This window comes from Bacillus rossius, chromosome 18 (genome assembly GCF_032445375.1).
Source record: "Bacillus rossius redtenbacheri isolate Brsri chromosome 18, Brsri_v3, whole genome shotgun sequence".
Lineage (NCBI taxonomy): Eukaryota > Metazoa > Arthropoda > Insecta > Phasmatodea > Bacillidae > Bacillus > Bacillus rossius.
In genome coordinates, this window is record NC_086345.1 from 5,600,463 (window position 1) to 5,627,530 (window position 27,068).

Genomic DNA, 27,068 nt, shown 5'->3' on the forward strand with positions numbered 1-27,068 from the left:
TTCGGATGAACATGTGTTCCGTTCCACTTCCACGTTTAACTTTTCTACTCCCGGTCAACTCCCACAGTCCACCAGTTCTTTAGAGAGTAGAGACTGCACAAGCAAGCTGGCCTGAAGTTATTTGCCTTCTTTTGACAGAAGTGTGATTTCGGTGAATACGGAAAATTTATGAAAACATGAAGAACTTATTTATTTTCGCGTTACTTATCATCCCAGCAGTAATATTTACTGTGGATTCAAACAGTAAGTTATGAACCAAATGAGTGATTGCTGAACTTTATGTTTAAAATGTTATTTGTAATTGTTCTATTATTTAAAATCAGGATAATTTTTATAGAGTTCGTTTTTTTATGGCCTTCTAAGGAAATGTTGTAATGTTTAAACTCTCATTGAACATTGATATTTTAACACGTGGGATTAGTATAATATTTTTTTGTGTTCTGTGTTTTAAGGTAACGTATGTTTTTTTTTCTGTCATGTGTTAAAATAAGTATATGTAAAATTTTTGGCTGCTCGTTTAGTTCAGCTTGTTGCTTTGTTTATATCACTTCGTACTTATTGACATATGGTTGCTGGCCCATTTTTTTCCCCCCCAACAAGATGGTTTTCTGTTCTACAGATAACAGGTTGTTCGCATCAGCAGAAGACGATGTAGATGACGATGAGATGGTTGAAGAAGAGGGCGATGGGGAAGAGACATCAGTGACTGACGAAGGTGGAGAAGAGGGTGAAGATACTCAACCAGGGGCCTCGCCACTTGCAGACACGACTGTTCTGTTCACCAGGCCCGTGTCGCCTGGTTCTGGCACCAACCTCGGTAAGAATGAAGACAATTGATGTGTTTTATGATTAGAACCCATGCAAATAATGTATCATAAGTGCTTATAAAAATATACCTGGTTAATGCAGTTAAACCAACTCCAAGATTTTCATGTGAAAAACGAGTATTTTTCATGTCGGTTCTATAGATGGTAGATGGTATGCCCAGTATAAACAATATAGCTGTTTAATACATATGGTACCAAATTTATGACAGTGAAAATAACTTTCTTATGTCTTAGAAAAGCTTATTTAAAAAAGTAATTTTCTTGCAACTCAGCTTTTCCATAAATAAAATAATAAAATTGGGAAAATATATTTTTCGAACACTTTGGATGATCCTCTAGTAAACCTGAAAATAGCATTTCATAATTCTTACTGGTTTTTTTAGAACTTACCATTTGTAATTCACATTTGATAGCCTATGCAGTAAAACAGCTGTCGCTATGTTGTTTTTTGAGTTGCCGATTCTGTAGTTTTCCATACATATGGAAGTTTATATTTTTTATTTGGATATTGTAACGCAATGTAACGTAAATAACTTTAAAAAAATGACTGAGTCCTTACTGTGCATCCAACCCCAAGCGTAAATCCTTGACAGGGATTTTTTAGCAGTACAGATTGGTGTAGTGCCGACTTATGTGCAATAGCACGTCACCTGTCATATAAAAGTAATTACTAGGTTTGATACACGTAATGACAATTTTGATGCACAGTAGGGACTCTTGTAACTTTTTTTAAGTTATTATTTATGGTATATTGTGTTACAACAGCCAGATCAAAAATTAACACTTTCTTATGTATGAAACAACCACAGGATCGGCAGCGTAGTTAAAAAACAACATGGCGGTGGCCTCTTCACTTCATAGGCTATCAAACGTCTGCTACAAACGGTAATTTCGTAGAAGCCAGCTGTTTTCTAGCGTGTTTCACTTAACATTTTATGGTTACATTTCCGTAATGGTTTTTCGAAGAAGACCAGCACTCATTTGTTATTTTATTAAACATCTTATTGCAATGTGTTTTAAAACTGTAATATTGTATATTAATTTGTCATTGAGGTTTCTCATTAAAATTTTATTGACGTTCATTAATCCTGCAAAATTGCTAATCTTACATGGTTGTGCATGGTAAATTAAAGACAGTTTTGTGTACAAGGTAATGTTCTACAGGACTTTTCACTAAACGTAACCTAACCATCCTTTTAAATTGTTTTACTGTAAATTTAAATGATGTGACAAGTCACATTCATGTCCCGGCTAAGATGACTTTTCCTTGCGCATACAAAAAAAAACTATCAAATTCTCTCATCGATGATGGCAGGTTGTCTGGTGTAAAGTTCGTTAATAGCTACTAAATTTTTCCAAACTTTTGACAGTTGAAATTAAATTTAAAAAGTTTAAACTGGAGTTGGAAATTTATTCTTCGTATGAAATAAATTTACTTGTTGCGGAGCCGCAGAAACAGCGCAACCTCTTGGCTCAGCGTGCTATCACCAAGTGACGAGAAAAAGTACAAAAGAAACACATAAAGTACAAAGTGGGGACTTAACCAGAAAAGCTGCCTTCCTATTGTCTGTTGTGTGATTCCCTTGCCGAAGGACTCTCCCACAGTCCTGCATCTTGTATCCTGGATCGTGTATCATTTCAGCATTATGAAAAGAACATTTCAAATGAAAAAAAACATCGAAAATTACACGTACATAAATAGTAACTTAGCCAGTAAAATGAAAACCAGTAAAAGTGTAGTTAAAAGGCGTTTATAAATTAAAATAATTAAATATTGAAATTTATTACAAGACTATTCCAAACTATAAAATAATATATACAAAACTAGGTCCTGTGACCTGAACATAACCACCTGATCCCTCTGAATGACAAAATATAATATTTATTCCTTTAGCAAATACTAGTAAATTAGGGGGTGGGGTTCCTGCAACGTTTCAGTGTTGCCTACCCGACCAACCATTCATTTTACTGGCAAATAACATTTTTCTCATGTAATTAACTACTGAGAATTTAAATATGATCCAATTACAGTATCATCACATTAATCAACAGTACTAAAAAATAACTAATTTCAGATTATTTTTTTCCCCATGCAGAAGCTTTAACTTGTTAATTACTACTGGTTTTTATAACTATTCACTATAGCTTTTTTTTTAAGTCACATATATATGTATATACTCTTACTCGCAAGTTGTAAAATGTCACACAGATGATCATAGCAGGGGTGAATATACTAATGAACGATCAGTTCCCCTACATTTTGGAGGAACAATATGTATATTTATTTTGAATCTGAATCTGTTGTTGAAATAAGTTATTTCAACGATGTTACAAATTTTCAAGCAGACACGCCAAATTCTGGATACAACATACTTCACTCAGTTTTCTCAAATGCCACTATCCTTTGTCTGTTGTCCGCTTCTTACATTGAAGCGAAGAGAACTGCCGTCTTGCGTGTTTTCCGCTTTTACCCGGAGCGAGCGTGGCCAGGCCTCACTTCCCTTGCGTGAACGAGCGTGCGTCAATTACCAATTAATCTGGTGGGAATGGTTTGTCGTTGAAACGGTGTCTTCGACAACTAATTTCAGCAAAATTCTTTTAAGATTCTCAATACGTGATGTAAATCCATCCCTTGTCAGGTCTAGGCCACGAGAATTCTAGCAGCAGTGGAACCGATAGCTTGCCTTTCTTCCCCCAGCCATGCAAGCAAGGGAGGGGAAGTTGGGGTGAGAACATGGAGGAAGTGAACAGCCAGACATTGCAGCTGTAGACAAACTTCAGACGTGCCGCATGCAAATCAAAAGACAGGGATTCCAGGCACGTTCAAAGTGACGCTGGCGGCGAGTTTTATGGTTGGACGTTTCAAGCCTTGATGAGGAAACATCACACTAACCATTAATAAATAGTAAGTTTTTACAACTCTCACGAATGGCTTACGGGCTGTGAACAAAAAAATCAAAACTACTTGGTTGGATATGCTAATGTTCACCTAAGAGATTTATGTGGATCTGCATTTTTGTACAGTTGTGTTTATTGTAATTTAATGTTATTAAAAATGATGATGGTTTAATGAACATGAAAGAAGTATTTGATAATTTTTCTCATATTCAAAAACCTATATGCAATTTTTTGGTACTTAAAATGTTGGTTCCTCTACTGACAACCACCCTTCACCCTGGGATAGTAGTTATTATGCAAGGTTGTGCGACTTTTTACCACTATTATATTACACTTGGTACATACCTGAAGCAAGATTAGCGATAAAACATGAAAGGCAAGAGCGATATTGTAATGTATTAACAGGAATAACCGTTCAATAAAATTAATGACAAGAAAATGAAGTAGCTAGGAACAAGATTATATGATGAGTTGCAATAAAACCGTAATAACAACGAAAAGCATGTCTGCACACCATAAAGCATTGAAATTATAGTTAATACAGCACAAAGTCCCGAAATACAATTAAAATCAATCAAAACTTAACTTTAATGACAAATACTTAATCTTTTAAATATTAATTTAGATGAAAGTAATTTATTTAGCATGTCTGTACCATAATATAATTTTAAAAATTGGGAAAAGTTAATTTTTTTAGATCCTGCAACTGTTATTAGGTACTCATTTTTACATTATGAACTTCAAACATTTCTCATACACAGAAATACTTAACAGATTTATTTTATTTGTTCCGAAAAGTAATTGACATGCTTATTACAAATCATTATATGTATTGAAAAGTTAAATGTGTATATCATTCAAAATTACACAGTTTTAGAGACTTTGGTATCATGGAACATTTAACTGTCAAATTTTTCAGTAACATGCTATCTCTTTTAATAAACATGGTTAGTAAAAAAATTAATACACAACTACCACAAATCTCCTGTTTTAAAAACGAAATTGGCATGAAAATAAAACTGTAAAATCTTGTCTCTAGAAACCGTCAGTATGGTGTGAGACAGTCTTATGCCACCATGCAATCTAAAGACTCACAAATGTTGTGCGTTTCTTTATATCCCTCTCCCAAAGTCTTTCAAGTACGTGTTCATTGTTTGTTCGTGTGATTTTTATTTTGGATTGTAGCGTTTATTTGCATTAACTGCATGGATTGTACTCATTTGATGTGGTATTTGTAGAACTACTCTCAAGTTTGTGCTGCTTGCAGATCTTCCTGGTGGGCAGCTGGTGGAGTTCATGGTCGGGTTCACGAACAAGGGAGGCCAGGACTTTGTGGTGGAGACGCTGGACGCTTCGTTCCGCTACCCCATGGACTACACCTTCTACATCCAGAACTTCACCGCCGTCGCGTACAACAAAGTTGTCAAGCCCCGGCAGCAGGCGACGTTCCTGTACTCGTTCATCCCGTCCGAGGCGTTCTCCGGGCGGCCGTTCGGCCTCAACGTCAACCTGAACTACAGGGATGCGGTGAGTTGTTCGTGGGCCTGTGGAGCGCGAGGGATCGACCGCTGTTCCGCATGGGCGTCGCAACCGGGGGCGACACGTCCCCCCAATAATACAAGTCTTCAATTTCGTCCCCTCCAACAATATATTTAGTTTCGTAGTTATATCAAAAATATGATTTCTGTGATACAACCCACATGTTGCGCTTGATGCATTTAGTCCAATCGTGGTAATGTGAGCACTTTTTAATTCGATCTTCGTGTAAAATCAAAATCAGGTCCGATACCGAATACAGATATGTTAACTGTGTTTTTACAAATTTTTTCCTCTGAAAATTTTTTTTTTAAAAATAAATTATATATTGCAACCAACTATAATTAGAATAATTAGGAAATAAAAATGCCTAAAAAACACCTTTTTGCACCTTCAAACCCCAAATTTTCCCGGCAGAAGACCCCCGGACCCCCCGCTTTTTTTCCAGGGGATGGATATTCCTCAGCAACTAAATCAATTGAAGACCCCCCAAAAAATATATCCTTGCGACGCCCATGTTTACAGGTCACGATAGTCACGACAAAGTCTCCAGATAAACGGTGATCTGTGCTGGAACTCGCGAAATCTTATTTCCAGCAGCCTTTTCGTTTATTCCATTTGTTTCTTTGATACCTCACATGAGTTTTTAATTACACGTTAGATACAGGGTTTGTTTTACTTGAAGTCTCTGACCTTTTTTTAACTCCCGGGGCTACATTACTTGTTCTACTTGCCGGAAACAGTTTGGTGGAGGTTGTTCGACTCGGGGGCAACACGCTCCCAGGTTGCTCAGGTCGTATCTGCGATGCTCTGCTTCTCGAGGAATAGTTGCGAGGGAAAGTCGTCTGCTGGTTGTTTCTGCGCGATCATCAACTTCTATGTCTGTAATGTTCAGTGTGTTGTGATATTTAAGACAATGAATAACTAGTGTATCACATCACAAATGACAGTGATTATTGTATATTTTTATCTCCTAGTATTTTGAATACCTAGAGAATAATTTTTAGCATGAATTTATTTAATTACTGCATATTATGTGGAGTATATTTGTTTTGATGATCTTAACCTTAAAACACATGAAACATAATTTGATTAAGCTCTCAACATTAGTGGCGTGATACTAGGTATTGCCTAAGCAGTTTGTTTTCTCTTCAGACGAATCCTAATTCTCAAATGTATTTTTTTTTTGTGCCAGGTGAAAAAAAAAAGTCGTTCTCTTCACCTATATGAAATTTACCAATTAATTTTGACCTGGGTTCATTTGCTCCTAACCCCCAACTCTAACAACTCCTAGGGAGCAAAAGAGAGGGCGGGTAAGGCAAACCCATAAATAGTTGCGGACTGTTCTCTGAAAATTTTTTTAGCTTTCTAACAAAAATATGCATGTTTCTATAAATAGTTGACTTAGTTTGTATTATGTTTAATTTTGTATATTATATGCAAACAAAACTCTGTGATGATAAAATAAGTTACAAAAAAATTTCATAGACCCTGAAAGAGTTCTCCTGAAACTGGGTCACCAGAGTTTTGGTAGGGGAAGTATCTAGGATGGAACTCTTAAGGGGCCCGCCTCGTGGCCGATTTTTTCACCGCTCGGGCTCAAGAGTTGTAGTTTTTCCTCCAAGCAGGGTGGCGAGTCGAAGAAACACTGAGCAGGGAGGAGGGCAGCTGGGGAGTGGGGGGGACACAGCTCCGGCCACCTTCCTCTTCGCTTCTTCCTTGACGCGACCTTGAACGCAACGCGGGAGGAGGGGAAAAGACAGACGCAGAGAATGAGAGAATGATAGCAGGCCGTGGTGATAAGGAACGTGTAGCTGGCGACCGCTCGCTTCCCTGTCCACAGCAATGCATATTTGTGTCCTGAATAATCCACACGCTAGGCTATCCCGTACAAGACGCACAGTATAAGCCTATATTACGCCAACAGTTTCCCAAATTATAATGCTCTATCTGCTTATTATAGAAACACAAGTCTTGCAATTTTTAAGATCGATATAACATTACCTAAAAGTACAGACCTATTAAATTACTGGTAACTGAATGATAAAATTTTCTAGCTCTGCTTGAACCAATAAACATGCCCAGTTTAATACATTTTCCTGTCATTAAACTTTAGCGTAGATTTAACTTATATCGGTTTAAAAAAAAACTTGTTCTAAAGGGGAGTATGTGCAAGTAAAAAAGGTAAACATAATTTCTGATGAAAAAGAATTTTTGGAATTGGTTTTTAAATGACTTTGAAGAAAGCATTTTTTTTTTTAATTTAGTTGATAACCTAATCTGGAACATATGTTTCGTACGTTGGCGTTTCAACTTCTTACACTTCAGAATTTAATCCTCCAGTTATTGTTTGTGAAGGTTAGGACCGCATATTCTTCATTTAAATTAAGCCCATTACACAGCTGCCAAATTTATGCTATACCTTCAATTATACCCATGGGGATAAAAATGAGCAAAAGTTTATCTAGCAGAAGAGAAGAAATAATTAGTTACTCCATTCACACGATACCTAGAATACTAACAGAAAACCTAACAACGCATTTGCCGACAAATCATGCTTTTTGGGCTAGGATAGACATGTTATTGTCCATTCAACCAATTACTGAAAATATATAAAAAATCTCACGGTGTATTTAAAAATAATGTAACCTGGTGGATGAACTTGGTATTTAATCTTCCTGACTTCACTTGCAAAAAATAAAACAAATTTGTGCGGTATTAAAAAAACCGAGCAATTGTAAAATTAATGAAGTTTGCTCAAATGTAGTTTATTTATTATATATTCATAAGATAACATAAATAAGACAGCTCATTCAACTAATTCACAATATTAAATGTGCTATTTGTATTGTACTAATTCCAAATGGTCCCGATTCACATATTTTATACGTACGTACATACTGATTGGTTACTAACTTATTCTACTACTTAAAAGAAATTGTAATTAACAATTTTCGTTAACAAGTGAGACAAATAAACACGCTCAGTTTAATGTAGTAGTTCGCATAGTAAACTGAAATCTGAAGTGAAGGAAAACCATCGCATTTTCGTTTAGACTAACAGGTGTGGGGTTTCTATGATTTGCTAAGTTTATTCAGTAATAATATATGGAGAATAATTTCCTAATAAATTTAGATAATTAATTATTTGTTAAAACTACTTGTATTAAACAATCAAACCAAATGACTAAGCTATAAATTTAATGTTATTATAACAATAGGATAAACAAATAAAATGTTTTAGTAGGTATTTGCTGTAAGCATATTTTTTGAATCAGTAATATTTTATCGAAAAAAAATTATATTCCATTACCTAAGTTGAAAAATAGCGCGCTTTATAGACGCACAACAAAGTCAATGGGAACTTTTGTAGGAGATTATGTATTATCAGTAGAGCAATGCTGTAACTATTTTAGTTTACCAAATATATTTCAGAATACTCCAATACCATAAAATTTAATTTGGGAAACTAATACGTTTCCTAATGTTTGCATAAGTTAATATATACAGGTTTATGTTCTTACACGCGGGTCAATCATCTTGGCAACATTGGCTCGTGGGTAAAGCAGAAAAAATCGAACACTTTCTAGTACGGTTTTAGCTAATATTTTCGGTATGAAAACCTTTATTCCCAGTTACAAACCCCTTGAAAGGTTGCTGAAATGCTACCCACACGGGAGCAGGCGCGCTAACAGAAAATTTTTATGGAAACTGCTAAGGGAATGGGCATCGTAGTGGTCGCAATCATAAATGTATATATATACATTTGATATGTAAATATGTGTATGCATTTACATATATACATATAAAGTGTGTGTGCATATAAAACTAGATTTCTTATTGTTAATTTTTTTTTTCACATGTATTGTACAACTGTGGAGTTGGTTAAAAACCAGTGATTTTAAACAAGGGACCTTACAGTACAATAAGTTCAAATTAAATTTAAATCTACCAAATTTAGACCAAAGTATCACTCACTTAGATTTACTACACCTCTAATTTACGTCATAAACAGTAGGAAATCAGTCATGGCATATCTCATTTTTATGATTCATGCTTTGCCCAAATTTATGTTTCATAATGTATGTGGCAGTATTGTTTTGTTGTTTACTACATATTTGACACTCTACAGGTCCCATTTCTGTATGGTTCTAACTGCTACAACGACAAATATAATATGTGGTTACGCTAGATAAATTGTAATTATTTCGTATGCTTTAGCCCGAATCAAAAGGAAAGGAACTTGTGTGTCACTGTCATATTAAAACTTACTTAAGCTTTTCCTATTCAGAATTAAAGTAGTTCAATATTGCTGTATGCAAAGTTACTTGCTTACGCAATCCTCCAACATACACTGACTGAATTTCTTCATGGTACTTACAGGCATAGTTTTTTACTGTAACAATATGTAAAGCAATTTCGGTTGCGGACAATCCATTTATACAGAGAGCCAAGATGTTAAACATCAAACATTACAACTCGATCACAAAACATACCACTCAGTCACACACTTCTTGATAGAGGTGCCTCACGACAGAGGTGTAAGATAGCATAGTTCGAGATTCTCAGCCTGTACCTAATTATTAAGAGCACATCAAACTCGGCATATAGACAGATTTACTTGGAAACAATAAAATAATAATTCAGAATCTAAATTACAAAACATTTCACAGTATTAACTTACGTGACATAGCGTTAGCCTAATAAACACTCTCCCCGAGCGACTGGCTCGGCTCGCCGGGCGCAGAGATGCACGGCACAGGGCAAAGCACTCAAGGTCAAAATATCTAACGCGCATTATCTGTTTTGTAAAATGGCTGGCAGAAGATAAAAACAAAAATAATATACAGAATGAAGCACCCAGTGAAATACATTTTTTTAAATATAAACATTAATGTTTATTTTCTTATGAATAAAGTACGATTTTTACGATTTTTAGAAGTTGAATAAATGCTCTTAAGTTAGATGAAGTCATTATATTATTTTCAGCGAGAGCATTTTGAAACATTAGGCAGCGCAAGGAGCCCCGATATATTTGTATGCAACTTCGTCATATTTTTTGAATAGCCTACTATGTCACAATAAGTGAAAAAAATAATGGAAATAAGAATGCAATTCGACGATATTATAAGGGTTATATATTTACTAGCTGCAGTACCCGGCTTTGCCCGGGCTGAACACCGGGTGATATATTGTCCGCGAGTTACAGCAAAATGGATAGCGATATGTCCAGTGTGTTGGACATTAAGAAATGATACATAATTACTGTTTGTGTATCTGTGACCTATGATTTTCTGTTTACCCATGGCGATCGGTTGAAAGGTTTAAAAGTTGATGCGCTACAGCGCCATCTAGCGGCGAGTTACAAAAAAAATGGATAGCATAAAAACCTTCTTCATGATAAAAACACTTCGATGTGCCAAATTTCATGGCGATCGGTCAAACGGTGTAAGAGTTTATCGACGTCATACATGCCAACATCCAATTATATATATTCTTATATTTCGAAATTTTAGGGCTTTCACTTTTGCGGAAAGTGGATGTTCAGGACCTCGAATGGTTTGGAACACTCCATCTCGAAAGAAATGATATTTGAAATTCCTGAAATTTTCGAAATTTTGGGGCTTTGTCCCCAGAGGGGGAGTGGTGATTTTGAGGACCCTGAATGGCTGAGAAACAATAAAAATCGAAAGAGAATGATATTTGAATTTTTTTAAATTTTGGGGTTTTGACCCCTGAGGGGGGTGGGTGTGTTGTTGAGGACCACGAATGGCTCGTAAACACTCCAAATCGAATGAGAATAGGCTTTTGGAAATTTTCCGAAATTTTTTAATTATTGGGTCTTTGACTCCTTGTGGGGGGAGGGTAGTTTGAGGACCCCGAATGGCTTGGAAACACTCCAAATAGTAAAAAAGTATTCTTAAATTTAAGAAATATTTCGAAATTTTGGGGTTTTGCATCCCCCCCCTCCCTCAAAATTGGGTGGGAAGTCGACTTTGGGTAAAAGTTCCACCATGCCCCGGACACTTTAGTTCGTAATGACTTAATTTTAATACAATTTCCTCCAATTTTTCGAAATTTTGTGGCTTTCACTTTTGTGGAAGGGAGAGGGGGGGGGGGGGTGGTTGGAGGTTCAAGACCTCGAATGTTTCGAAGCACTCCATCTCGAAAGAATAGATATTTGAAATTCCTAAAATTATCGAAATTTTGGGGCTTTTTCCTAGAGGGGGGGGCGGGGTGTTCGAGGACCCTGAATGACTCGAAAACACTTAAAATCTAAAAAAAAAAAGATTTTTAAAAAAATTTAAACTTTCGAAATTTTGGGGCTTTAACCACCTGGGGGGGGGGGGGGGGTGATTTTGAAGACCCCGAATGGCTCGGGAACACTCCAAAACGAAAGAGATATAAAGGAATATAAGAATGTAGGCATTTGCTGTACTCCTATCTACCATAATAACAATATTGACAAATAGAAAAACTTATTACCTACCTATTAATAATTTTCTAAATAAATTAATAAATAACTCTATGTTTAAGAATTTACGTACATACATAATATTAAACTTCAAACTATACAAATATAAATATTAGTAGGCCCACCAACCTATGAATAAATTTCGAAGAAATTTATAAGTTTACGAATTTATATACCTACTTAATATTAAACTTCAACCTATCCACACAATAAAAACCTAAGAATATTAGTGTAATTATTTTTTTTTATTTGTCATAATACCTAAAATACGTATGTTTCCAAAATAAAACAAAGTATAAATAATGACCAATTTGACAAAAAAAATTGTACAACTCGAATGACATTGAAAACATACACGTGAAATTTAAAAGAATTATGAGTGCCCTAGGTAGGGAGAAAAAATATAGAAGAAATTAAATTTAATAAATGGGTGCGTGTACTTAGGTACGCGCATGAGAAGTTATACTTCTTTGGCATCATTAAAAAATAGTTTTTAATTGCATGCAAAAATATTGCGTGGAGTCCCTCCGCGCGGAAGAAGTGAAACTTCGTAATGTGGAAATGAAAATAGGAAGGGGTAGAAATAGATTTTTAGTGAAATCATATTGTATCAAATCAAAATAAAAAAAATAAAGGAAATAAATGTGTAACGATTCATAGATTGATCTTCAGAGAGAGAGAGAGAGAGAGAGAGAGAGAGAAAGAGATACATATTGAATGACTATAAAACTTACTTTTTTATGAGAGCAGATTTTCATGAAATAAATCATGAAATCATTCAACGATAAAAGCTGTTTATTTAACTAAGCGGACGGGTTCGCCCGAAGGAGAAAATTGACGCGGCAAGACCTCGTGGACATAGAGAAATGACACACACTCACTATTTATGTGTTTATGAAACATGATTTTTTTCTGCAATTTAAATTGTAATATACAAAAACGGTATTGAAAATTGAAACAAATATGGTGACACTACAAACTGTCAAGATCTTTATTTTTTTCTTACTCTCTACTTAGTTCCTTACAATAGAAAAACGTAACGTAATGGCTTGAAAGCTATTGCACGGCAGGCATAGAGGAATGACACTAACAGTTTGTATATCTATGACACACATTACATAAAATTAAGATATATTTTTTTAACACGTTTTTTTTTTTTTTTTTTTTTTTTTTTTTTTTTTTTTTTTTTTTTTTTATAGACAAAATATAGCCTATGTCCATCCCCAGGATATAATCTATCTCCTTGCCAAATTTCATTACGATCCGTTCAGCCGTTCAGCCGGGAAAAGGTAACAAACAAACAGACAGACAGACAGACAGAGTTACTTTCGCATTTATAATATTAGTATTGATGAGAATATTTTAAGGAAAAAATATTAACTAAATATTTTTGACAAAAATATTTTTTTTTTTGTGAAGACGCGTCGTTGTAGATGGAAAATAAAGGTCCATTTACAGTTCAAAAATTTTCATTACAAAATTTTAAGTTTTCCGTACCATGAAACAACTAGGGTCGGCGTTACATTCTACATCAGCATACAGTGTGTGCGAAAGATTCATCCTTGGATCGTCTTTCATCAGATACACATTCCTAAAATAATTTCATTTCTAATGATGCATTATTTTTAATTGCACGTTTCCTTTGAATAAGCACAGCAAGTTTAAAAGGAATGTTGCCTCAAATTTACATATATACGTATTACAAAAATTTAACGAACGATTGTTTCGTCAATAGGCCCTACACGTGTTATTATTACATTATAGGAAAGTTTCACAACAAATGCTGATAATCCTTCGATTGTTTAATATTAGTTATATAGAATACGTTATACTACATAAAACATGTAAAAACGACAGTGTTCATGAATTTCGTAAATAGAAAAAACCTGATATACGACAACGGGCCGGTTTTATTAAAGCTTTAAAATTGTTATTATCATTAATATCGATATTAAAGAAGGTAACATAAAAAAATCAATTCTAAAATTTGAGATATTTGCTAAATATTTTCATTGCAGGGTTTTAGGTGGTAAATGTTTTTTTGTATAATTCCAAAGCAAAATTTAGGATTGCAGTTAGCGTAGCATCGGTAGGCAACACGTAGTTCATAGTCAGCAGTCCGGAGTCGCCAGTCAAAATTACATAACATGACCAAGGGAGTATTTGATTAAACCACATCATCGCGAAAGATTTTCTGATAGGTGGAAATATTTTGGCAGCTGGCGGTCTGGCAAGTTGTTTGGGGCCGAAGCCCGGCCTAGCCTCACCACCTCCACCTCCTAGGTCTGAACCCGTGAGGGTATTCCAGGAGCACTAACTTTTCTTCTTTTCATCCAGATGTCACCTGGTCTTAATGGCATCAGGATGTTTGGCCTCGGATGTTCTATGTGCCATGTTTTTGAATGGTTAAACACCATTCGTTTGCCTCAACCAGAAACAACTTATCCATTCTGTTTGAGCCGCCGTGCCTGCAGCCAGAATATAGCTTTGTCAATTTTATAAAATACTTTGTCAGTTGCATCCATGCAGATTTTAAACACGACGGCTGATGTTAAAACTCTTCAGTCATTCCGCGTGGGATCTCTTGTATGCCATTGCTCCGGGACGGTCTGGCAGTCCGAAATGAAGTTCGATGATATCCCACTGCTCGACTGGCGACTGCTGGACTGCTGTCTGTGGAACAGTTTATCTCCGACTGCCGCCTGCCGGTTGCAAGTTGTCAAACTGCGGACTGCGCATTGTGAATAAGGTCCTAGATGCCGAAACGTCCGGCGTCGCCTCTTCGTAAGCAAAAGAAACTAAAAATTGAACATTTATATCCAAATGGTTTTATTCTGCGGGCTATAATGTCAGGCATGCAGTCCGACTGCCGGGCTCTGGTGCTTGATGAGAATGTGACGTGGGACGAGTGGAACGGTATGTGCACAGACGATAACTTTTTTCCGCAATGCGTAACACGCCAGCGCACAGAGAGGTTTAAGTGACACGAGATATTAGTATAAACACAGCGTCGTTTTTTTCTTATTTTAGCGGCGGCTACACATTACACGTCTCTTAGTAACCTGTGGAATTCGTCAAGGTTTTACAATTAGCAGCGGCGATAATGCAATATGATACTTTTTTTGAACCGCTCTCACGGAGTTCCGTTTGTCAACTGTGAGTCTGAGCTTAGCGAGATTGACACGTGTACGTCTCCGAACGCATACACTTCCAACTTCCAGAACCGCACGTATGTTGCTAGACTCCGACGTTTATGGTTTGAATCACCGGAAAAAAACATAGAAGTGTGTACTAATCGTGCGGCCATTAATAACATGCAACAAATGCTATTTATGACTTATTATTCTTGTTTTCTGTATAAAAATTTTCAAATGTGTAGAGGTGTTCCCACTACAAACTATCACAGTCAGCCATGGACAGCCGGCAAAATACTATTTGTTTTAATTGTGACTATAATGACAAGCTTCTATGTCCAAATTAAACTTACACTGTCTGAAATACTGCAATATTTATGCATGTTTGCACACACCGAACAGTTTGTAGCTAATTGCTTTGGGCACCAAATTCTGCTTACCAAATAAGAACCCCCCCCCCCCCCCCCCCCTCCAAAAAAAAAGGCTCTTCTTATTCTTACGTTCATTCACAATTGAAGTTAAAAAAAATACTTTTTTAAATGTTACGTGAAATTCTTTATTTCAACTTGGCGTTTTTAAAATGGTTAAATGCATATTTTGGTTAAAAGTGTTGATTGCATATAAATTTATACCATTAAAAATATTAATGGCCACATATAAAATAAAATTAATAAATACGTAACTAACAAAGCCATATAAAATCGATTTGAATATATCACTTGTATAATGAAATATTACTTATGCCCAACGATTTGGCGTTTACTTCCTTTAATGGTTTTGTTCTTCTTCCGAGGTGCATTCTGTCGTAACCTTGCCTTATGACCCCGCCTGCAGTCACGCTGAATTCTAATGTCGTTCGGCCTCAACACAACTAACTGTGGAATACGCGTGTACTCAGCCCGGTCTGGTGTCCACAGGCCCGCCCTAGCCGGGGTGAGTATTCAGTCCGGGCAAGCGAAGCACAACTGAAAGAGGACAGGAAGAAAGGCAGCGCGGAGACCCCCCTTCATCCTGCCTCGTCATCCAAGGTCAAGCGGCCGTGGCGGCGCCACATACCGGGAAGAACATTCGCGCAGCACACGTCGTAGAAATCACGGTTTTTCTCAAAATTTTCCGTTGTGACCTAGTGCAAATTATATACGCAGCGAAAGAGAAAGGATTGGTGCACGATCCAAAAGTGGTTTTACGCAATAGTAATGAAAACTGTGAGCTTGGCGTGCCTCTGAAAATACGCTAATTAGGCTTATTCAGCATGCATTTACTAATAGACTATATGTCTGAGACATCTTAAACAACTTTAGGATCATGCCCGGTACCTTAATCTCTTTTATATCCGAAATCGGTAATCGCATGTCAAATAGTTTCGATAAAAACAACTAATTGTTAAACCTCTGCAGCTCACTTTGCACTGCATGTAGGCGGGCCCCTTAAGAGGCCACTCCAGTGTTTCAGGGGCACTACGCAACCTGCGTTAACCTCATAAGATTCAATGGTATTTTCATTTCCCTTATAACTAATTAACTAATATAGATTTCGAAATGATGCTTGCTTGATATGTAAGACAACGATGCTCTTATCAAAGCCCCTTTCTTCAAAAATGTGCATAAATTATAGTTTTATACTAATCTTTACTAATATGCATAAGTGTATTGTCTAGGTTTGAACCATAATTTATGCATGTTTTTGAAGAAAGGAGCTTTGATAAGAGCATCGTTGTCTTACATATCAAGCAAGCATCATTTCGAAATCTATATTAGTTAATTACTAGTTATAAGCAAAATGAAAATAGCATTGAATATTATGAGGTTAACGCGGGTTGCGTAGTGCCCCTGAAACACTGGAGTGGCCTCTTAAGGATCTGGAGTCATTCCATATCAAATCAACCAATGAAAAATTAATTTAGAAACTTCATGTTTCAGATTTATATAATTTTTTGTATATTGGTAATATCAACTAAATACATTATAAATATATTTTTTCTAAAAAAAATGATTTTAGTAGTTTTTTTGTATAAATTTTTGAAAATTGCAAAAATAGCCAATTTTAGCAATGTTTTGGATCACTCAAATACTTGTAGGTTTCCAACTAATGGTGCTAGAAGGCTGTTTGACAGCTCATTTTAAAGGTCATTGAATGGGCTTCAATTTGATATGACATGACCAACTTTGGAGAAAAATAATAATTTTTGTTTTCAAAATTTTTAATACTGAATTTCTAAAAAAAACACCATTTCGATATTATTATTTTTTTAAAAAAAGTATGTTATTCCTACATAATATTGGTTAGATTTGTGCCAAATTTCAAGGTGGAGAATCAATGGGATCATGAGTAAATAAAAATGAGAAGTTTAGTAGATGCTTAAGGGGGCATGGTAGATAAATAAATGCTTTAAGCGTCAGTTGGACGTTATTGGTTTTTGGAAGACAACATTGAAAAACTGCAAAACAACAATCCTACATAATGTTATTTGCCAACTTTATTAGCAGACGTCCTAAAAAGACAATTATCGAGCGTTGTTTCTTCCGCAGCAATTAAATGTTCGAAATTACCAAGGCAGAAGTTTTGGCTTCAAGTAACCTTCAGTTTTTAATTAATGCATTTAGCCCTTGTTTAGATACCATGCCGCCTTAAGAAATAGTTGCAGCAAGGAAGAGTAGCATAATTTTACATAAAATTTTGACTTAGTAAAGTATTGAAATTTTATTTTTATAGACTAAAATGTTTTTACTAATTATAAAACACAGATAACAAATCTTACCTTACATTCATCCAGTGCTTCTAGCACCATTAGTTGGAAACCTACAAGTATTTGAGTGATTCAAAACATTGCTCAAATTGGCTATTTTTGCAATTTTCAAAAATTTATACAAAAAAAACTACTCAAATTTTTTTTTTTTTTAGAAAAAATATATTTATAATGTATTTAGTTGATATTACCAATATACAAAAAAAAACATGAAAGTCTAAGGCGTAGAGGTTATAAGGCCTCTGGTTGATTTCATATGGAATGACCCTCTGGACAGTGTTTAGTTGAGCAAGGTCTTGAGAACCACGGCGGGACTTGCTGATGGAGGCGGCCTGGTGCCTCCCGCGCAGGCGGGGGCAGTGTTCCAGGAGGCGGTGTACAACGAGACGGTCCAGGTGGTTGAGCTGGAGGAGGGGCTGGACGGCGAGACGTTCTTCCTGTACGTGTTCCTGGCGGCGTGCGTGGTGCTCCTGCTGGTTCTGGGGCAGCAGTTCCTGTACTCGGTCGGCAAGAAGCGCGTGGGCAAGAAGCCCGTCGTCGAGACCGGCACCTCCAACCCCAACGACGTGGACTACGAGTGGGTGCCGCGGGGCATGCTCAACGCCTTCAGTGAGTTGCCGTCGTCCCGGCGGGTCCTCTTTGAGCGTGGGTCTTACTTCCACTCGCGCACACCCTCATGCACACTCGTTATCTCACCTACTCACTCTCACACTCACTTTATCACTCACATTCACTTTCACACGCTCACTTTCACACTCTCACGCTCACTTTCACACACTCACGCTCACTATCACACTCTCACGCTCACTTTCACACTCTCACACTCACTTTCACACTCTCACGCTCACTTTCACACTCTCACGCTCACTTTCACACTCTCACGCTCACTTTCACACTCTCACGCTCACTTTCACACTCACACCTACCTTCACACTCTCACGCTCACTTTCACACTCACACCTACCTTCACACTCACACTCACTTTCACACTCTCACACTCACTTTCATACTCACGAACGTACTCTTAATTCTAATGCACTCTTTTATGCTCTCACTCCCCCACACTCTCTCTTCTATACTCTTTCACACTTAAACTCACCAAAGGAGTCTGTTCAAGTGGTAATTAAGTACTTACCAGTAAATCTCTGCTATTGCCCCCAACAGATGTCATTTGTGGATTTTGTGAAGGAAGGGGTCCAGCGTAGCCATTACATCATTTTTTTATGTGCTCTTCGTATTTGAAGTTTGAAAGAAAATTATCACTATAGTTATAGGGACTAGTATGCTTTAAGAACTCTACAACACTTGCACAGACAAATTTATGTAATTTTGCCTGTAAAAAAAGAAGACTGATTATTTTATATTTTGGTGTTAATTTTATATTTTGGTGTTAATTTTATTATTTTTATTATTTGGTTCGTAAGTCAATGTTTGATGACTGTTAAAAAGAGTAATAAATACCTGTACATATATTGTTATTAAATACATAAATTACACATGTCAAGTTGGTATACAAGAAATGCTTAATGTAACATGTTTGCAAATCTACATTAAATATAAACTGAGTGGGAGCACTATTACTATGTCTATTATGTATGGGACATGTTGGACTATAATTGGGGGGGGGGGGGGGGAACTACATTATTGTAGCCCATTAATAGAGATGGTGATTTATAGCATTTAAAATAATAACATTTAGCATTTTGTAGCATTTTTAAAAACAAGATTTAGCCAATTCTCTCATTTTACATTAACGAAGAAAAGTATATTTTTAAAAAGCATTAAATAGGGATGGGGCGAATCCTGATTTCCTCGAATCCGAATCCTAACTCGAATCCTCGACTGGAATTGCCGAATCTCGAACCCAAACCCGAATCTTTTAACAGATGATGTCCACATATCTAATGTAAGTGAGATGTATTCTGCTTGCACTAAAAGTCCCTTGACTTTATCACATGTAGATTGGTACATTTCTGGTATAAGTGTATATAAAGACAACAATTTTTTCTTGAGAAATTTCAGTTTTAGTACAGATTAGCGGTTAGGATTTTTTCTATAAATAACTAGAGGTCTGCGAGCCTAAGAATTTTACTTCGAGCCGAGCTCGAGCTTTTGTGGTACAGTTACACTTTTGGGAAATTATTTTTATCTTAAACTTAATATCATGTTTGAATAAAGTATTAAAATGAAGTGGGCTTATTAATTTTGGGTAACTATTTACAGAGTGTGTTTACATTTTGCACTGCTAGAAAAAAAATAACATTTTTTTTTCATTGAATCTTACCTGTTTCCATTGGTTCATTAGTAACTGATATCATCCAACTAACATAACCAAGTATATGTTTGTGTAAATGTAACATATCTTTGGAAAAATTTCACCCTTGTCAATTTTTCTGGAGTCCTTACTGAGCTTCAACAAACTTAGCACCAAAAATCATGTTGTTTGAAAAGTACATTCACATTGTTTCAACATTTCCACTTTTCAGCACAATAATTCTGAGAGAGATTGTCACAGAGTATTAAATTCTATTCTTTAATCTATCATTCAGAACAATAATTTGTTCTGCACGTTCAGGAGTTAAATTAGCTCTACGATTGGAGATAGTGTTTCCAGCAGAAGAGAAGCGTCTCTCGCTGGCAACCTGCTTGGCTGGAATGCTTTAGTAAAATTGCTTAACCTCAAAATTAGTGTCATAAATATCTGTAACTGGTCATTAAAGTTTAATCAATTGAAAGTAATAAAAATAACATTTTACTTCATTCAATTTACACTTGCAAAAAAAACATACACACAATAAACCTACATGGAAATTAGTCTTTTTCAATATCCTGAAGTCTGAAATATGTTTACTCATGTCATTAAATGTAGAGCTGTATTGAAGAAGCCGATTTTGCCAATATTTAGTTGAATCGGAATTTATGCCGACTTCCGATACAGTACGCTCGTTAATTTTCGGCCGATATTACTGAAAAACGAAAGAGACTGCCATAACCTAAAAATCCACGAGTACCATTTTCACTTTTCGTAGTATTACTGCATTCTTTCAGATCGCATTATTTCTTAGCAACATGTGCCAACCGTACATATCAATGTTTAACATCCTTTTTTTTTTTAACAATGTTCTTTAATTTAATATGTCATAAATAAATAATACATTACTATCACGGTAAATATACATCTCAGTTGTTATGGTAACTATAGTGCAAATATGGTAGCTATCTTGCTTCTGTAGTAATTATGGTATTCTACAAAGAATCTTTAGTTCTTTATTTGGACTTATCTTAAAATAACTATTGGGTTTGTACTGTAGTTATGGTACATCATCCATATTTCTTCGTATGTTGTTGTTCATTTGTCTTTTCTTCATATTTACGTGTGCCATTATTTGAGACAAGAAGTTTCAGAAAAAATTTTAACGGACATTATATCACACATTTAATGGCGTAAATGACGAGACCTCGGGCAATTTAAACGCTTTATACGGAAAAACCTACCATGCGGGACCTCGTAAGTGAGTTTTACTGTATTTTTTCCCGTAAATAGTAAAAACCGAATCCTTTGACGAATCCTATATCAGACCCGCCGAACCTTCGAATCCCTAGGATTCGGTGGATTCGGCGGATATTGGATTTGGTCGCCCCATCCCTAGCATTAAATAATACACATATTAATTATTAACAACCACAAAAATAAAGATCTAGCACAACTACAAAGATATCCTATGTTGGCAGGTTTCCAAACAACTTTTTAGCACTTATGAATGCAATAAATTGAATACTTAAAATTACAATCAATATTTTTTAGCCGTGTTCATGGCCATAGTTGATGTAGAATGCACAAATAATTTTATTGAAACTTGTATTTCAATTATTTTTTTTCGTTTTTTCAATTTACGCCTTTTGGTTTTCGATCATGCCAGAAACCGTTGCTTGCCGTTTTACTGACTTTTTTTCTTCAACCGATTTCTCAGTGAATCTCTTTTTTTGCAGCCTGATGTCCCTCAGAGTTAATGTGCTTTTCAAGTACATCTTTTTTTTTCCCACTCTAGATGGCGATTACATAAATGATTAAAATATTCGTATCACTTTCGTAGAACTGTTCACTTTTGTATTCATTTATGCGATCGCGAATGGAAATTACGTTTCGTCCCTTTTTTACCACGAGAAATAACAGTATAAAACACATTCACGAGTATGCACGTATTTGTAAACACACCACCTTCCACAGACTACACAAGAACGCGGCTTTCACGTGAAACACAGCCAGAAAATGGGACTTACAATTTTAGCGCGGCGAAGCAGAGATGTCGCAATATGGTGGCCTAAAAACTTGTACTCTGCAAGATGACGGACACTCTTCCAGCTAGTTGTTCTTTGCTTTGTTTACAATCGCGAGGAACGGATGGCCATTTTTCATTCAATATTTACGAACAATAATGTTGTGAAAGACGTGACAATAAGATACTTGTGCTGAATACGCCATAAAATGATGGTTTCTTTTGATACTGAACTGAAACGAAATACAATCGGTAAATAAATTGTGTAGAGTGAAGACGAATCTACGTTTTTTACCTTGATTTTGCATTTATTTCGGAATAGTCTAGATTTCACATTTTATAGCGGAAAAAATATAATTTAGCATATTTTCGCATCTATTTCGCGAAAACGAAAAATCACCATCCCTACCTATTAAGGATTACAATAATGCTTTCAAAATTATTTATTTATTTATTTAAATTTGTTACATGCCCACCGGCAGTCTTGAGACTTTAGAGGTGGGCACGACACAAAACAAGTAAAAACAAAGACTATCACAATAAATAGAGACATTGCAGGATATTCACAAAACATGAAAACAGAAATGACATAAATACCTAAAGGACAAGATAACATGAGACATTACTTAGCGAAATATTAATTACATAATTATATAACCTCAGTGAATACATTTACTTATGTTGTAAAGTTGCTGTAATTTTCTTATTGTCTTTGCTTGTTTTTTTTTTTTTTTTTTTTTTATCTTGGAAGGGAGGGATCTGCACCCCACGAACTCTCCCCCCCCCCCCCCCCCCCAGCTACGTCCCTGCTTTGTATCTGGCTTGTTTCTACAAAGTTTGGTGCCATAAAATAATTTTTAACAGATGTCGTATGTAACACTTGTGTGTGTGTGTGCGTGTATGTACACATACAGCACACACACAAGCACGAGCACTTAGAGATGTGACGCCAGCGCACACTGACAGTGACGCGATGCACATATACACAGAGACTGAGAGACGTACACGCACGCGCACACAGACAGAGAGACAGGCTCACACGCGCACAGAGACAGAGACAGGCGGACACACAGATGTGCACACACACACACAGAGAGAGAGAGAGAGAGAGAGAGAAACTGCTATCTGATTGTCGTGTTGTTTCCCGCAGACAAGTCCCCGCGTGCGCCGAAGCAGAGCCCCAGGCAGCGGAAAACCAAGCGCTCGGCCGGGTCGGACAACTGACCTGCCGTCGGCCGGACGATGCCAGGAGGCGCGGTGGTGCGTGGAGCGGTCACACAAGGAAGATAGACACTTGGTTTCGGATTGGTAGCGGAGCTTGGCTAGATTCTCAAGAGGAGCGGTGCCACAGAACTGCCAGTTTGCATCACAGCAGCACATGCGTTCGCTGTTTGAAAAACTGGGGTGTGGTTACGATGAAGGAATTTTTTTTTTTTAATGTATTCAGTGGATTGGTCATACATTGCGTATGAAATGAGCTTGTGTAATGAATTGAAAATGTATTGGCTTCAATGTCTGGGTGTTGCCTACGGCAGTTTTTAATGATACAAGATTTTTTAAAAGGACAGAAGAATTTTAATGAAATTTTTTTTTATGTTCAAGATATTTAACTTACTAACAACTCAAATTGTACATCTAGCACAAATGTTTCGTCAGCCCATTCCATGTGTACTATGTGCAATAAAATTTTTGTGTCTTAATATATTTATGTCTTAAAAAAATATCTTGTAGCTTTTGTTCAGTGTGCAAGGAAGTCTTTTGAATGATGTATTTTAGTTTATATTTCTGCAGGTGACTAAAATCAAACAAACATTTTTTTGTTTTCTTTCAAACACTTATTTCAGTTTTTTCTTTAAATTTTTTTTTCCCCAGAAACAGTTAAGGTGGGTTTACGATTGAAAATTAAGAATCACGACTTAGTCGTGTACTTACCATATGACTCTATGTAAACTAGTGGAATGTTTTATGATTGTTGTGTGTGAATTTTGACGGGTCGTGTGCGAACCATATGATGACTTAAGACTTAACAGAAATAGTTATATTTTATATTTTTCGTTAAGACTTAAGGGAAGCGACCAATCACAACAAACCGGAACCTTTCAACCGAAAGTTTATGTCTTATTATTGGACCGAGCGAGGCAGTATTTTGGGTTATAATTCGTATATTTGTCATTTGTAATCATCATCCATTTCGAAAAATAGATATCCCATTTGTCAATAACCTATTTCAAACCTGCTTCTCCGTTTCGAACAATGGCCGACCATGTGTTTTGTGCTGTGATTGGTTAGAATTAACGACTTCTATGTCAATCATAAACTGGAAAATGTAGTTTTGTCTTAATCGTGTGCCCATTGTTAACTTATAATTCTTAAGGAAATCAATCGTAAACCCAGCTTTATTATTTACAAATGTTTATTTATTGTCTCTTGTCAGTATCAATTGTGATGTGAAGTATTACATAAACTTAAATTTCCGTAGTATAATGGCGTACTAGATGTGCTCTCTCTCTCGTTTTCATGTACAGTTTTAAAAAAATAATTTTTGCATTATGAAGTTCTTAATTTAGTTTAGGTTAAAAGTTTTTTGGCTTGAAAAGACATGTACTAGTTTTAGATTGTAGTAATATTAAGAGGATAGGAAAGGTTGCATCAAACATGAATGACGACATTATAAAATCAAAAATAGACTGGGCGGCGTGACAGAATTCAATGGGGTTTGTTTTGTCGGCTAGATGTTTTCATTACGGAGACCTAAATGTGCAAAATAGTACAATGTATAGTTATAAAAAAATTGCAAACGGATTTTTGTAAAATAATGGCTTGACAAAAAAGTTTTAAAAAATGAAAAAAATGTTGGCTGTAAGAAAAACTTATATAAAACAAAAACCTCTATAAAAACAAAATCTTATAGCAAAATAAATTTCAATAATTTTCTTTTACAGTTGCATAATAGAATTTTTTAATAAGTTAAAATTATAATATGTATATTTTTTGTTATAAGATTCAGTAGTATAGAGGTTTTTATTATCTGGTTTTAGTAATTTTACAGCCAAATTTCTTTTTTTTTTCTTTTCTTCCCCCAGTTTTAAATAGTGATGTGCGAGTCTCGGCATCATCGAGAACGAGTCGAGACAGAAATTTTCTCGATCTCGTCTCGAGATAATTTTTTTGGCTCGGAATTTTCGAGAATTTTTTAAACAAGAAATAGGTTAGGTAATATAATATATTGAGGCAGCATTTTGCGTTGCGTGTTGAAATAATTAACATATCTTCAACGTAACGTAGATCGAATAAAATAAAATATACTTGTTACGATAGTATACACGATAAATTATTAAAAAGTTAAAAACTAACAACTTCCGTTCACAAGTCACTACATGAAACGGTAAACGTAAACAATGAATTGTGCTGTGGTTATCACATTAAATTACAGAAGAAAATGATTATTTTCCGTTAATAAAACCAACATTAAAGTTAAAAATAAATCATTTTCGGTATCAATATCAAGTATCAACGTAAATCGTTACGGTAAAAAATAAAAATATAAACATGACTGCAGAATTCTTCCGCGATTGCATTTTGTTTTATGGCCTTATGTTATACACACGGCCAGCAGTATATAACAAGCAACATGATGTTTAAATTGCGGTCCGTATCGATAGTGACATATCGATAGTGGTGAATGTTCAGACTTTCATGATCAAGTACCGTCCATGGCTCAAGGAAACTGTATAGACTATGGAGTCAATAACGTATGTTTACAATTACATACGACAGTAGGCAAATAAACTGTTGAGTGTAAAGGTAAAGTTGTAGTTGCAATTGCAGTTGTGGATACTTGATAAAATTATTGAATAATTATGTATGTTTGTCAGATTATTGAGTTTTACTTTTTTGGATCATATTATCCTGTTAACTAAAGTACAGATTTCTCGATCTCGACTCGATTCTCGAGAATTTTTAAATTGCTTTCTCGATCTCGTCTCGAATTCAAAAAAGTCTTTCTCGCACATGCCTAGTTTTAAACCCTTTTGTTCATGAAAAATTGTGTGTGTTTTTTTAATATATAATCTATATACTATATTGACTATTTGTGTATATTGAATGAAGTGTCTGTAATGAAACTATATAGCAGATAAAACAAACCCAATGAAAATGTGTCAAGTCGTTTAGATTATATTATTGTTTTTATACTCTCTGAATTTTTTCATGATGTGACCTTTCCAATCCTCTTAAATAGTTATTTCCTTTAGCTGGTAATATTTTGATTTTAAGAGCAATTTTTATGGTGGTTTGTGATCTGGTAGTGTTGATGATGTTATTCGTGTAATGTTTTTTGGGTTGTGATTTTATTTTCCTATCCTCATTGATCGAACTGAATAAACCTTGTTAAAGTACAACATTAGTTCGGTATTTTGGTTACTGGATTATATATTAAAAAAAACCTCTTTAAATGTAAAAGTATCATTTTTACTCTAACAATACTTGTACTCTTAATATATAAACACTAGGCTTGTTTAAATATTCAAATTTTGAATACAAATATGAATAATAAACTATTTGTAATCAATTTGACCTCGAATACTTCAAAATAATGAATATTTGATAGCTTACTAATACTTGAGTTAACATACCTCATGAATTTGTCACTGCTGAGATTGTCATTTGTGCGATATAAATACCCTTTTTTTTTATGTGTAATTGGACTTCATAATCAGAAACATCAACAATGAACTACATTTTAAACATGCAACAAGTATTGAAAGGGTTTTTTTTTTCTGCTAATGCTCGCTAAAAGTAATTGAAAATATCACTTAAACAATTAAAAACATGGCATATTTGTCATTGAAAACTTAAAAACAAAATATTATTTGAATTCTTTCTGTCACATGCACCAGAAGTGGGAAGAAAAAACTCATCAACCATTAACAACACCACCACCAATCACGGGCACTCCAATGAGATGGCCATTGAAAGATGTAATTGTCATAGTTTCATCTGCGTATAAATCAATAGTCACAATTGATTTAACACAATGTGATACAGTAGCAACTTAGTGCTGTATATATCTAAAACAACAGACATTGCGACTCAAAATTATGTAAATAATGGTTTAAGATTAGAGGTGAAATTAGCAAAAATTGTGTTTAATATATTTCTGAACTAAAATACAATT

At 35.4% G+C, this 27,068-nt stretch overlaps 1 protein-coding gene across 1 annotated transcript; it reads left to right on the plus strand.

Annotated features, from left to right (window-relative positions):
- On the plus strand, nucleotides 1-26,297 carry LOC134541431 (translocon-associated protein subunit alpha). Its single transcript, XM_063384877.1, has 5 exons — nucleotides 1-243; nucleotides 620-817; nucleotides 4,993-5,252; nucleotides 17,966-18,224; nucleotides 23,043-26,297. The coding sequence occupies exons 1-5, from the start codon at nucleotides 177-179 to the stop codon at nucleotides 23,114-23,116; spliced, it is 858 nt and encodes a 285-aa protein (XP_063240947.1). The 5' UTR covers nucleotides 1-176; the 3' UTR covers nucleotides 23,117-26,297.
- Nucleotides 26,298-27,068: the final 771 nt, after the last annotated feature.